The sequence below is a fragment of the Tenrec ecaudatus genome, chromosome 2 (assembly GCF_050624435.1).
Source record: "Tenrec ecaudatus isolate mTenEca1 chromosome 2, mTenEca1.hap1, whole genome shotgun sequence".
In the NCBI taxonomy this organism is placed as follows: domain Eukaryota; kingdom Metazoa; phylum Chordata; class Mammalia; order Afrosoricida; family Tenrecidae; genus Tenrec; species Tenrec ecaudatus.
In genome coordinates, this window is record NC_134531.1 from 295,146,784 (window position 1) to 295,162,296 (window position 15,513).

The 15,513-nt window shown below is 40.1% G+C and overlaps 1 protein-coding gene across 13 annotated transcripts in view; it reads right to left on the reverse strand.

Moving 5' to 3' along the window:
- The window catches only part of BBX (BBX high mobility group box domain containing), a 337,134-nt gene that overhangs the window by 106,962 nt on the left and 214,659 nt on the right, over positions 1–15,513 (reverse strand). For all 13 annotated transcript variants that reach the window (XM_075542577.1, XM_075542574.1, XM_075542579.1 and 10 more), the window contains 2 exons: positions 6,691–6,886; positions 1,828–1,895 (listed from right to left, as the gene is read on the reverse strand). In XM_075542577.1, coding sequence (XP_075398692.1) covers positions 1,828–1,895; positions 6,691–6,886 — 264 coding nt within the window. The remainder of the gene's footprint in view (positions 1–1,827; positions 1,896–6,690; positions 6,887–15,513) is intronic.

A 15,513-nucleotide genomic window follows, 5' to 3' on the forward strand; every position in this document is an offset into this window, starting at 1 on the left:
TCATTGTTCTTAGAAGTGGTTCTAAAAGACCTACCCAAGTGCTGTCAACTTCTTCTTTAGCAAATCCTCCTCTCCTGGGAGGTCCAGCCATTTAGCTTTCTTTGTTGTCTTAGCATGGGAATTCCTAAAATATTTTCCCTTCATCAGCAAAAACGGGCACACCCTGCTTTTTAAAACTTGCTTATATCAACACTGAACTATTATTAAAAGAAGAGAACAACTAAAAAATGAAAGAAATAAAAAGGCAAATCTTTCGGGGTGGGGGACATCCTTTCTTATGGCAAGCATTTTCCTCTGGGTACTCATAAATTCTATGGGTGTCTATTGGTTTACATTGAAAATTTTTACATTTACAGGAGGGTTTGAAAGAACGCTAAAGGATGTAGGGAATAAACACTCACCATAATCTAGTCTGTTAGTAAAGACAATGCACTCTTAGAAATCCCAAGAGTCACAGACTATACCTTCTGGAACATGCTTGGGAGAGTCTATACACAAGGGAAAGCTAGTCTGATGGGCTATTTGGTAGTCACCCAATGATGACTGATAAAGCTATTGTATTAGGTGGTATAAACATGCTGCATGAGCATATGAAAGCACAAAGGACAATTCTTTTTCAGGTAAGGATTAGTTCAGTACAAATAATTAAAAAGTCAGGCTGCATATTTACATATTTTGTGAATTGAATTAAACTGAATATAAGACCAACAACTCTGCATCCCAAATATTAACTATAACTAATAAAAGCCTCTCATGATATAGTTTATATAGTATCTCCTTCTATGACTGAATGAGTTCAACTATAATCTGTAATGACAGGCTCACAACTTAAAAAGAAAATGTAAAAAAAAATATCAATCTTTGATAAAATTGAGTTGTAATAATGGCTACTTGGCCCTGAACAGTGATTGAGAATCAAAGCTTTCCCATCTCGAGTGATAAAATGTGACAAAGTGTGATAAAATGCGCCAAACATGGAAGATTAGAGGGGAACCTCAGGGGCCACTGAGGACATGGGGAGGAGGGAGGAGCACCCCGGAAAGGGAAGGTGACGATGACTGTCCCACTCAGAGGCTGTGACCAGTCTCAGCAAACTGCGTATGCAGACACTGTTTTGCCACGTAGAGTCTCAGCAACCATAAATACACAGCATGGAAAGGAAAATGTATAATTATGACTGCAGGTTATTCATTCAAGCAGTCTCTGCTAAATGGATCTGGAAAATAAAGGGATTGCATAAATGCCGATCGGCCTTTCAAAATCGTATGTAAAATGTTAGCAATAAGAGATCAAGGTCCTGAGAATCAGGGCCCTTTCCCTTCTTCACTTTAAATACTCAAACGGTTTTATAACACCATGTTTCCTAATCTTTCAAAGGAGGAGTCTGAATTATACAGGAAGTAGAGAGACCAACGGTTCCATGTCTTTTATTCTCATTGTTCCACCATGATATCTTAATGAGAACACCAGGAAAGCCAGGACTATTGTGAATAGATGGAGTAAATAATAAGAGGCTATTGACAGACACATGACACATTCAGGTAAATGTCAATTACTTGCACCAAGCGCTTCTTATTTCCAGATTCACCGACACTCACAGTGACATCTGATGTGTGTCTATGTCTTCTTGGAGTTACTTATGCCGTGTGTGGTATCTTCACTTCATTCACATACACATACAGATCTTCATGAGCACAGTTATACGCAGTTTGTCCAAGAGCTGTCAACCTTGACAACGCAGAGCTAACCATGTGAAGAGGCTGACAAGTGTCTCTGTTCTCTACGCCCAGAGGGAGCAGAATGGAGACAGCTAAAGGAATGGCTTACCTCCGATGTGCCAAGAGCATGTTCTCCAGCTAAAAGCAGCATGCTTAGGCCTCCCATTTGAGTAGGATCTAAGTAATTAAAAAAAAAATCAATTGACACACTAGAAATCCAACATCACCACTTGTAACGTTTTATGGAGAACTTCCAACATTATGTAATAATGACTTAGCATATGCACACTTACAACCTATACTTTGTGGGCCTTTTAAATTCTACTGCTGTACTACGGACAAGGTGCCTTTTCTACACAGCACTCTCTTGATGCCACAGCTACGTCTAACGTAAATTACTTCATGATCTGAAACATTTTTCTATGCCGCCTGGGAGTTTGGATGGGAACTGTTATATAAAATCCTGTGTTTTAAGGAGCCTGAGAAGTTGTTATTTTGGTCATGTGAAATCAGAACTGATAATAGTGCACCAGAGGAACTAGACGACAGAGAAATTTTCCAAATTCGAAATTTCCAAAATTTTACCAGCTCTGTTTGCATACTTTTTCTTGAAAACTTTCCTAAATAAATGTACATTAATTGACAATGCTTTTTTGATATTTGAAATCTTATAGTCAGGTGCTTAATCTAAATACCTTAAAGATTTAAAATAAATTCTTTTGTGTTCCTTTCCATTCTTTCAATAATCAATAGAACTGAAGGCAATAATCAAAATGGCCAAGTGTGCAAGGTATAAACCCAGGGTTACATGAAACCAAAAGTATTGCAGATAATGAGAAGCCCTTTTCTGAAGTTGTCTTGAGATGATTTAAATGTCAAACTGCTGTGAAATAGTACCGTTTATGAAATGCTTAACTCCGTACCCAACTTGGTACATAAACATCCTCAATAAATGCATTTGCATTAGGAACAGTTCTACATTTGAATATGGACACGGTCACAAAGTTGTCCCGAGGTTCAGTGCCTCCTTGTTTTTCTTTCTTGGTTAAAGGTAAGATCTTGAGTAATGTTTCTGTACACAATCTGTCCAACCTGTCAGACAACTCCTGAAAAAAAGTCTGACCATATCACATACACCACCAAGTGACTTTAAATCATAGTGGGTAGAGGGGGAAACCCCTGAGATAGATAGATGTTTTTAGAGAAAACGTATGTTGCCAAATAGTGAAGTGATCAAAAATAGCACCGTGTTGGAAGGCAGCCACACACAGCAAACACACATGTAGGATCCAGAGGCAAACGCTGACATCTGACTTGATAAAACAAAGCTCTGTGTTGTTCACAAGCAATCCTTAATTAAATGTTAAGTCATTGCTTTAAGAACAATTGTGGCCGTTAAACTAGATACTCGTCTATTTTTACAAAGAGCATTTTAAGCCTATTTAAAAATAAAGAAGCAAAGCAAATAAAAAAGTAAAACAACAGACAAGGAAATGAAGTTAGCAGAAAGTACAAGTGCAATTTGGTTCTTTGGCAGCTAAATACGTTTGTAGCTGTCAATCTCGGAATAAGGAGGATAGGATGTCTGTCCTCTAATAAAGATAAAGACGTCTCAGCTCAGATGACACAGTAAACGAGAAATGTGCTTACACAATAATTTATTGAAGTGATACACCAATGTAACTTTGAAAGACCTTCTCTGTATGGATATTAGACATAGACCAAGGAATTATATCAGCCGGTTATAATAATTCTTATATACTGTTACTTAGAAATATTAAAAATCTAGCTATAGTAAAGGCATATGCTTCCTTCACTGAATAGGTCTATGCTAAGCTAAATGCCACACAGCTTTCCCTCCTAGGAAACCATGTGTTTTACTGCCATGAGGTTGTTTGAAATAGCAAAACGTCATATGACAGAACCACTGGGCAAACAGAACAAAATAGATCCCAGGTTGAGGAAAAGACTAGATTGACCTTTATAATTCCTATGGTCTGAGACTGGCTTGCTTAGTTTGGGCAATACGATAGTATAGTACGTATTGGCAAAGGTCATCGAGCTTCAGAAAGCGGAAGTCAGCAAGAGTGAAATCTCAAGGAGATGAACTGATACAATATCACCACAATGGAAACAAACTTACAAACATGAAGACAGACAGGGCTGGGCAATATTTCATTCAACTGTGCATAGGGAAGCCATGAGTTAGAATTGACTGGATGGAAAATAACAAAAAAATTCCTAGGGTCCAGTAGCTAAGCAGCACGCTTAAAGGCAAATAATTTAAATCATTTTCAACTTATCAAAATAAACGTGATTGGAATTATCAGGCTGACATTACCTACTTATAGCATCTTATCAAGGTTTCTGAGCATAGCTTTATAAAATACAGGTCCTTTTATAAGCCATTATACAAAGCTAATTCTGAAAGAATTGCTACAGAATCACAGAAACCATTATTTAAAAAACCTGTCAAAATGTGAAGATATTGTTTCTCAACATAGCCCCCATCTAAGGCTATTTCATTCTGAAGACCATGTTTCCATCTCTGCATCTTCCTCCAAGAATTCTATGCTATTCCATTTACATGTCAAAAGACCAATGTTCTTTGAATCAGGGAACAAAAAAGGAAGCCTGGGGGGACAAGGTCAGGGCTATAGGGTGGATGGAGTGAGGCTGACAAGTGAAATTCTCATAAGACAGCTTTTGCTACCTTTGAAGAATGTGCTGTCATGATAGAAAAAATTCCTTGGACCAACTGGACTCTCTCTCACCCATGCAGATGTCAGTGTTTTTAAAACTTATCCATAATAAAGCGCCATGATCATTCTGGGGCCTTAAGGGAAATCTATCAGGATCACCCCTTTGGAATTCTAAAATACATTTGCCATAATCTGCTAAGCTAACTTCTCTGTTAAATAGGCCCATCAGAACTTCTCAGGAGGCACTACAGTGATTGGACTTTTTTTTTTAAGGCACTCTTAACAACCTCTTGTTAAGACAAAGGGAATTTTGAGAGAATTATTTGCAGCCATCTAGAGAGACAAGTTTTAACTACATTTTATTTTATATAGACTCAGGCATGTATAAACTGGAACCCTGGTAGGAACAGATTTTGACTGACCTTTGTATAATGCGCTAAATATAAGGAAGATATGGTTGTGGTCGTTACATAATCTGGTGTCAATTTGGGACTTGAAAGAATTAAGAGTGAAGGGGTAGAGTCTAGTCTGCCAGTCAGATCATAGCCAACGAGGCCTCTGTGTGGGCATGGATTTCTCCTGAGAAATTTGATTTTTCCTCGATGAAGGCAGGAGACTTCTCTCTCTCTGGTCACTCCCATAGAGACTCTACTGACAAGGCTTATTCCCTACAAGACATCCCCGAGGAGAAGCCACATGGACCTGTACCTAACCTGATACAACCCTAGGTACAGGAAAAGCCATGTGGAGACCCCTGCCAATACTGAGATGTCTCTACCGCCATTGGATCCACAAGACTTTGCACCCACTCACCTGTGAACTTCCTGCATTCAACGTTATTGCATGTGTTTCGCCAGTCTGAAGAGGACTTTATAGATTGGTATCGGACATATGGGCTACTGAATTTATGGACTTGATCTGGACTGGGCTGGGATGTTTTCTTAATATTCAACTGCTCTTGTATATAAAGCTCTTTCCTATACATGTCTGAGTCTTTATGATTTTGTTTCTCTAGTCTTCCTGGCCAACACTGTACTGTTGCTTTAAAAAACAAAAAATGCTTTAAGACTTGACCTGTGTTCTATTTGAAGGTCCACTTTCAATTTGTAGGCAGAAGGCCACCCAATAAATAGGCTGTCAGAAACAGGACTATAAACAAGACACGTTTCATAGCTTTCTGTAGTTTACCTACAATTATTATGCAGTTTGTGAAGTGCAATAGGCAGGCAAGAAAAATGCAGGGGAAAAAACCATGAAGACATATAAACAATACTTCAAGGAACTCAGAGGCCAATTATACCTGTGCCCTTCTTTACTCTTGCTAATATAAAACACTCCAACTGATTCACTCAGTAAATCCAGATGGTTCCTGATGGCAAGAGGGCTAAAGCTAAAGTTGTACTAAGTGGCAGCGCCAACAACAAGGACAGCTGTCTGTTTTCTTTCTGCTGTTATGTGCAGGAGCATCCTTTTGGGAGCTCACCCAGAAGTGTAATAGAACAAACTAAAGCAAAGCCACTGCTGTCATCAAATCAGTTTGGCCTCAGAGCAAGCCTACATGGCAGGACAGAATGCTGCTGTGGGTTTCAAACTGCCGACCTTATGGTGAGCAGCCCAACACGATGGGCAGTAACCTATTATACCATCAGGCAGGTACCTAGCAGTAACATCACCTGGAGACTTTTGCTTCTTCTGAGCTGCTATTATATTAGACTGCATTTCTTACCACTTACAATCTATATTGACACACACTTTGTTATGCTATCGATTACACCTTGAAGAAGTCTCATTAGAGCTACCGGCTATGAAAATTAATTAGTCCTCACAGTGATGTTCAACATCCTATCAAAGTGTTCCCCCCTCCAAACTTCACAAGCAGAGATGACCTACAAAATCATGTGTTTTTTTAAAGTGATGATAACTTAGGTGATACTAGGATAGCTCATGAGTATGTGTGAGCAAACTATTTTGTTGATTATAAATTTCTATGAGCTACTCATAGTCTATAGTTAAACCTCTGCTCTTCTATAGTTTCAAGAATGCACATATATTTATAATGACTTGGAAACTTGGTCTAAAAATCTATTTAATTACACATTCTTGTACGTTTACTGATGTCAGGCACTAACGCTCTAAGACAACTTTTCTCTTTGTCATTGCTTCCTATAAATCTTAAATTTTACTCCTTTTTGTGTGTAGCTTGTTAAAAATACTGCCTAAATGTATTGGTGAATCCTTAGAGAAGAGGAAGAAACAGGTCCCAAACTCACCAGCCATTCCAAAGTTAAGTTGAGGCATTTCTTCGGTCTTGTTTTTCTTGGGACTTGGCAAATCCCTTGAAGACTCAGATGGGAAGGCCCAGAGTTTCTTGCGTGGATTGACGGTGGATGTTGGGGATTTCACAGGCTTGTTGGTTGTTGGACACCATTTGTACCCAGGGTTTGCTTTCATAAACGCATCTTTATACTACAAACGAAAGAATCAATAGCAGCATTTTATTAATATAGCGACCGAAGAAGTTCTGATAGCCTCCTCTCCCCAAGGCCATGGCATCATGCGTGAGAGAGCAGAAAGGATGTCCGAGGCTGCCTCAGCACAGGGCTGCAGAGCCAGCGCATCGCTCTCTCCTACGCACCAAGGTCCGTTTGTGGAACGAGGGCCCCGAGGAAGCGGTTTGTTTCTTTGAATCCTCCATTTTTTTAATGTTCAAAAATTGCGTGATGTTGGGAAGAGGGAGCTGCTTCACAACGGAAATAGCATAGACTTTGCAGACAGGAAAAGAAAATACAAACCAAACAAACATTTCAAACCGTGTCAGTTACACTTACAGCCTCAGGTTCTGTTTCCCAAACCAAAAAATAGTATCATAGATGCCCTTGGGACATGATGAACACTGGTACCTAGAGCAGCTTCGATTTCTAAGTTCCCAAACACTCACTGCCATTGCGTTGATTCTGACTTCTGGAGCCCCTATAGGACAGAGGTGGATTACCCTATAGGGTGTGCAGTCTCTAGCTAACAGACTGCCGTGTCTTCCTTTGGGAGAAGCTGGAGGGTTCAAACTGCTGACCTTTTGTGGTTAACAGCTGGGTGCTTTAACCACTGTGTCACCAAGTCTCCTACTTCTAAACAGACCTCAGTAAACATTACTTTTCTTTCCTTGCTTTGTGTAAGGCAAAAGTGAGTTCATACCAGCCAATAACCAGATCCTGCCCACTGTTTAATATAACGCGGCAAGGAAAATAAGGTAAAAGAGCCTAAATCATGCATATGCTGACAAGCTAGTAAGATAAAAGTTTAATTTGGTGATGAAGGAACAAGAGTGCAAACGGAGCAGAAGAGTAAAGTCAGTCAAACTGTCAGATAGCTCTTCAGTTATCTCAAGAAACAGGCCCACATAGGAGAAAAAGCACCTGAGGCCACAGCTGATTGATTACCTGCATTCCGCTTCTTCTGCTGGCCTAACAGTGGATATACATATGTGTGTGCATGCATATATATGAATGACCAATTTATTGGAGGCTCTTACAACTCATATCAATCCATACATCAATTGTATCAAACATATTTGTACATATGTTGCCATCATTACTTTCTAAACAGTTACTTTCTCTTTGAGCCCTTGGTATGAGCACCTCTTTTTACCCTCCCTCCCCTCCTCCTACCCTCGTGACCCTTTCATAAATGATAAACTATTATTATTCTCATATCTTACACTGACTGTTGTCTCCCTCCCCCTGTGGTTTCTTCCCCCCTCCTCTCCTCATCTTCCCCTACCCTCCTGGTATCACCACCCTCATTTCTGTTCCGGAGGGGTGTATCTGACCTGGACTCCATGGTACTCAGCTCTTAGCTGTACCTGTGTACATGCTCGGTCCTCGTCGGCAGTGAAAGGCAGGAGTAGGGTCACGATAGTGGGTGGTACTAAGCAAGTCATTTAACCTTTCTCCAACTCTGAACTCCTCCATCTCCTATGCATAACAGACCCGTCAACACTGCAGAGTGTGCTAATGAGCAGACATGATTGGACACGTGAACGTCCTCTGAGAGCTGAGATGTGTAAACTTGTAATACATGCATCATACATGTAAAGTCTTTATTTTTGTGTTTCTACCTTCACTGACATATAGTCTTTTCTCAACTTTATTTTTTTTTCTATTTGTATTTTATTTATTTATTTTTTTTATTTTAACAATTTATTGGGGCTGATACAATTCTTTTCACAGTTCATACATATACATACATCAATTGTATAAAGCACATCTGTACAGTCTTTGCCCTAATCATTTTTTTTCTCTTTTCTTCTTTTACATTTTATTAGGGACTCAAACAACTCTTACCACAATCCATACATATACATACATCAATTGTATAAAGCACATCCATACATTCCCTGCCCCAATCATTCTCAAGGCATTTGCTCTCCACTTAAGCCCCTTGCATCAGGTCCTCTTTCCCCCCCCCTCCCCATTCCCCCCTCCCTCATATGCCCTTGGTAATTTATACCTCGTTATTTTGTCATATCTTGCCCTATCCGGAGTCTCCCTTCCCCCCTTCTCAACTTTATTTTTACGTGGCTTCCCTCTAAATTCTTTGCTTCGAATTCTCTTAACTCATTTCAGCTTTGTGGTAATAGCATCGATGAAATTTATTATTATTATTGTGTATTTCCGAAAGTTAACTGATATTTCTTGTACATATAATAACGAACTATTAGGTGATTTCTACCCCTCTTCTGTCACTCTGTGGTGGCTTGTATGTGGCTGTGATATAAGAAGATATGCCACTGGTATTTCAAACACCAGCATGGCCACCCATGGAGAACAGGTTTCAGGGGGCTTCCAGACTAAAAAGAGAGTAGGGAGAATGAATCGGCTGTCCACTTCTGAGGTGTTAGCCACTGACAACCTGCAAGTAGCAATGGAACATTTTCTGATATAGTGCCAGAAGTTAAGCTCCTTAGGTCCAAAGGAACTCAAAATATGCCCATTCAGGAAGAGCTGCCTGCTTGAAGTAGAATAGACCTTACTGACATGAAGGAAGTTTCTGAGATCTTCATTTGCTGATGAGGATCAAACAAAAGATGATTAAAAATTGAAAATTAAAGACAATTAAAAATAAAAGCTGATTAAAAACATCCATGCATAATTGTGATGAATGTATGAAGTATGAATCTAGGAAACCTGAAAGCAATCCAGAAGATCAATGTCCTTAGCATCAGTGAGCTGCGGTGGACTGGTATAGGTCACTGTGGACTGGACAATCTCATGGTTTACTCTACTGGAAATAGCACATCCATGAGGACTGGCAATGGCATGCATCATCACAGGAGCATTTCAAAATCGACCTTGAACTGTAATGACAATATCTGGCCGCTTTCAGACTGAAGAAGTTGGCAGCATTCTTTAATTTCTTCATCACTAACTTTTGTGATCAGTTAATTTGAATAGTAGTTCCATAAACTGGCCATCCTTGAAGGTGCATAAATATTCCCTAGCACAGACTGTATTACAAGATCTATGCATGTACATTGTTGATAACAGAATAATAGCTGAGTAAAACCAATATGAAAGTTGAATGCAAACAATATGTATCCGTGCATAGATATGGCAGTATGATCTACGACAGGATAATACCTACGCACCTACAAGGATGTATGCTGCACACGACCACTTGAAAGCACTAAGAGCAAAGAAGTCGCCTCGAGGGCTCAGTGTGCCTGACCGCAGATTGGTATTTTCAATCCCCTCATCTACAGGCGAAAGCTGGACAATGAGTAAGGAAGGTGGCAAGAGAACGGATGTGGTTTGAATTGCGGTGTTGGCAAAGACTACTGAGAGTGCCATGGACTGCCAGAAGAACAAACTGATCTCTCTCGGAAGAAGTTCCGCCAGAATGCTCCTCAGAAGCAAGGCCGAGGAGCATCTGCCTCGCAGACTGCAGCCGCTTTGCGTTTTATGGACTAGGCGAAGACCTTTGGCTGATTGGATGATAACCATCTAGGGGGAGCAGTGGGAAGAATGAGCATTCCAGAATGCTGGGCTGTGCTCCTGAGGAAGCTGTACCTAACTCCAGAGGCAGCTGCGGTTCTGAAACAGAACAAGGGAACGCTGCCTGGTGTATAATCAGGAAAGGCGTGTGTCGGGGCTGTATCCTCACACCATCCTTGTTCAAGCTGCATGCTGGGCAAATACGAGGAGCAGCCGGACGAGCTGAAGAAGACGGTGGCATCAGGATTGGAGGAAGGTAAGCCTCCAAGCCTCTAAGATAGTCCCACTACCTTTTACAAAAGTCTTACTCAATTCACTCACTGCCATCTGTTCTGACTCGTGGTAGGCTTACAGGGCAGAGCAGAACTGCCCCTCTGGATTTCCCAAACTGTAAATCTTTACGGGAGTGAAAAGTCTCATCTTTCTCCCTCAGAGCAGCCACTGGTTTCCAACTGATGACCTTGCGGTTAGCAGCCCAATTTGTAACCCACTGTGCCATCTTGTCTCCTCTTTTACAAAAATAATGAATCAAAATGAGACACAAGGCCGGGACCAAACCAGCACTTACCATCACAGAGAAGAATGCATTAGGAGGTATCGGCTGTGATATAAGAGATACCCAAACAGTGTGTTCATGCGCACAGGAGATTTACATAATAAGCTGAGGCAGGCAAGCAGCCTTGCCTGCTGTCTGGAGGTAGAGAGTGACAAATGGCAGGGGAGGTGCAAATGGAAGTAGCAGACACATGCATCATTAGGGCATCCTAGTCAAAGGGACATGGCTGGGTTTGTCAGATGAACAGTAACTTGGACAAAGGTTACCACTCTGCGACGGGAGAAAAGACTTCAGAACAAATTGGTGAACACATTCGTCACGACAAGATTATCTCTGGCTCATTTTTGAGGTAGCTTCGATTTTCATGAAGCAAGTCACCGCTGTGAACGATGTTGGGCTGTCACGGTGTCGCCAGCACTTCGATTTCTTCTTTCTGTCAGGTGAGCCCCCAAGCCCCCAAAGTGAACGCATATAGCTCTTTAACAAACAGATGCCTGTCACCCCTTGTACTAAGAATCGTGTAATAGTTTTCTCTGGTGAAAACGACTAAGTGGGCTGGAAATGATTGCACTGTCATCGCTTATGAATGAAATATTGCCTTCATAACCATTGTTAAAGCACTGCAGATGCGAACAGAAGCCAGTTTTAAATAAATCCGGCTAGGGAACTGTGCTGAAAACAACACAAGACAGCGACAGTCACTGTATCATAGTCGCTTTTCTTTCTCCTTGCCACCCTCCGCCTACGCCCTTACTCTCTCTCGCTCTCAAATACGTGGTCGCAGCTCCTACACGACAGATTCTAGTTAGCCAGAGACAGCAGAGCATGCATCCGACAAGAGGCTCTGCCTTCAGATTGCTTGCAAACCACACTTAGTCATGCAAACTTGTTATCCTGTTTCCATGGGTATTTCATAAGCCTGGTCCTAAATGAGGTATAATAAATACTTTCACAAAGGGCCCCTAAGAGAGAACGGAGCTGGAGAACAATGGCTAAGGGAAAAGCCTCGAGTGTGTGGATCTAATTGGAAAACAATAATTGCGTCTTCATGGTGAAAGCAAATAGTCTGTTATCACATGCTTAATCTTGCAGGCCCTGGGATTTAAATGCTCAATACCGAAACAGCATTCATTAGGTCAATAAAATATACACCGAGTACACCTCCTACATGCGTAAGTGTTAAGGATGTGGGAGACAGAGAAAATAATAATGTACAATGCTTGCCCTTAAAGGAGTTTCAAGCTGAGATGGTGGTGCTAGAACTACTTATAAAAATACACAGTCCCCACAAGGCAGCAGCAGAGACAGGAAGCGCCCAGTGTGTGAGGAGGTCCATCTGACCTTGAGATTGACAACTCATCCATCATTTGGCTCTAGAAGACAATAGGAAGGCTTAATCATTTGGTGTGATGAGGTTATTAGGGAAGGGATTACAGAGAAGGCTGGGTAGGGGAGAAAAAGGGAAGGCATTTTATATAGTCTGAAGAATATGGATAAGTGAAACTATAAGGCTCTAGGTCAACCAAGTGGGCACAATCTATCATCACAGAATTGAAAGGGCTAATGAAATAGGCTTTATCCACCCAGATCCCTGGGGTAGGGTAGCTCATGCACCTACTGAGTGGGAAGGGGTTCATTTATCCTCCAAGAACACTAGCCACCACCTGCATGACCTATGTTCTCAATACAAGAGTCTCTCATAGATAACTTCACACACACACACACACACACACACACACACACACACACACACACACACACCCTCACTACCACTGAGTCTACCCCGACTGGAACGTTCCCATAGGACAGAGTAGAGTTGACCTTTGGAGACTCCCTTATGGGAGCAGAAAGGCTTGTCCAATGGGTTCACTCTCAGAGATAACTCCTCTCTTCCTAAAATATCAGATTTCCAACAACACAAAATCATGAAAATAAGAATTCACCTCAGCTATTTTCCCTTCCAAGCTTCTAAATGATTAGACAACATAAATAAGATCTACTTTAGAGACACAATTCTGGAAATATGCAAAAGAGCTCCGTGGTGCTCCGTAAATGGCAGCTCCTTCTCGGGACCCCTATAACTACCATCATGTCCGATTGTCTGTAATAACATATAAATTACTACCGTTCTATAAAACAGCATTCATACCCTGCTTCACAACATTTTGCCTACTTCGTGTTCGACAACCGCTTTACGCGGCAAGTCAATATGCTACCATGTTAGTCTTTAAACACGGGTTTCAACATCAAAGGCGTTTCTAGATCATTTGCCAAAAATAGAAATTTGATCTAAGAATAACATTACTATTGTCAATATGAAGAACAACATACTTAGCACTTGCTTAGCATTTTGCTTAGTGGGTAAGTTTATCTGAATGTCTGGCAACTTTTCTAGCTATTAGTCGAGTGGAGATCTTTTACACAGTGAAAGACGAGGGTAAACCTGGTGATGTCCAGTGTAAGGTAACCAGGGAGCATGTGATCTAAGGAAATAGAGACATCTGCCTCGGGTTAAACTATGTAAAATATACACATGAAATAAAACTGCGCGTGAAGGATTATGTTATTTTCAGAGGGAAGGACTTGATTTTTATGAGCGAGAACACAGTTTTACATTATAGTCAGTAAACTGTGAAGAGGATCACTCAGGCTCCCGGAACAATAAAGTCCTAGAGAGATGTACTTCTTCCTGTTGGCAGAAGTCCCATTAAACTGGGACCGGAAAGGAGAGGAAGATATTTGAGAAGTAGCGCTCATCCCTACTTCGTAGTCATAGGTCCTTTCTTTGCACAAAAGTTTAAAGCTCACTACTTCAATAAAAAGACTCAACAACAACAACAAAAAGACTCAACAACACCATTTGACTTGATTCGTTCGAGCTAGATGTTTTTATTAACAACACTAGGTTGATGTATAGGACAGAACAGACCATCAGAGTTTGAGCGAATAAGAGAATTTTAAGCTATACATTAACCTGAAAAACATTCATGATGAATCTTTTGAATTCATGATGAATCTTTTGCACAAAGTCATTCTAATAGAACTCACACAAGGGAATGTATGACATGAATAAGTGACCAGAGGATTGGCTAGCTGTTCTCTTGTAGAAAAAGTAAACAGAAATTGAATATAAGGAAGTTGGCTAAAGTGAGGATTATTTAAATTAACTCTAATGATTAATAATTAATAATTACTGACATGAGTAATTCTTTGTTTTCATGTACAATATATATGTTAAAATATTATAATTACACTCCGAAATTTAAACAATTAGAACTAACTTAAAAATCTAAATTTCAAAATTTCTTTAAGAATTAATTCTGTTACTTTTAATAAATAGAGATCTGATTAAGAAAGCATTAACTAGTAAGGGACCTTGTGAAAATGTACTAATATGTAAAAATGAAGGACATAATTCATATGTTAAATGAATTTTTCACAATGTACCAAGAATGGTTTGCCCACATCCCTTTGGAAAAATCTGATGACAAATGGCAAAATAAGTCCTTCACAAGACCTTTAGACATACAGCTTAAATGCTTGATTTGTTACTCATTATTGTGGGGGGACTGGGGGTCTTGGTGTAGTGGTTACATGCTGGGCTGTGGTCCATATTGTCACCAATACAACTCCCATCCTTCCCCCACCCCTGCCGCAGCGCTGAGGGAGAAAGACTGGGCTGTCTGGTTCCATAAAGAGCACAGTGCCGGAAAGCCCCAGGGGGTTGCTATGAGTCAGCATTAACTCGATGGCAGCGTGTCTGATTTGGGTTTACTGTGGTCACATAAGGAACTGTAAAAGATAGTTTATGTAAATTCTTAAATGTTAGTATTTACAAATAATTAACAAATTACTAAGAATTTGGATGGATAATTCTGAATATCAAGTAGCTGGTTCAATTAATATCTATTTTCCTAGGGGCTACGTATCAATCACATTATAGTTTCTGACAAATTGCAGAGTTATACATTTATTTTTGTTGCTTCTTGATTTTCAAAGTTAATTGTGCAAGTTAGTAGTCCTTCAATGTGGTAATAGTTTCTTTTTAAAATAGTCAATAATTAAATACAGAAATATCAAATGGAAAGAAAATGCTAAGTCTGCTCATCAAGAATAACAAGGCTAGCATTTGTGATGCATTATCTACTTTGCCTAATTCCCAACCGTACATTTGCCTCTTACTCCACCCTGTGTGGGCAGGTACCTTAATGCCATATGAAAGGTGTGGAGATTCAGAAAGACCTGACTGAAAAGGGAGAAGATCAAATATGCAACTGTCATCTCTCTTACTACTAACTGTGCCCCTTGGGGAAAGTTACTTAATTTTTTAGGTTTGTGGCCTCATCTTTAGTATTTAGAAAATCCTGCTTACCTCCTAGGATTATTCTTATGGTTAAATAAATAAGAGTTTATAACAACACTTTTGTATAGAGATCTAAATATAGGCATGTGCATATGTAAATATATTTATATATGTCGAGGGGGACAAAGATCTATGTGTACATATTTACAGGTCTAGTATTAAGGTAGCAGATGGACATTGGGCC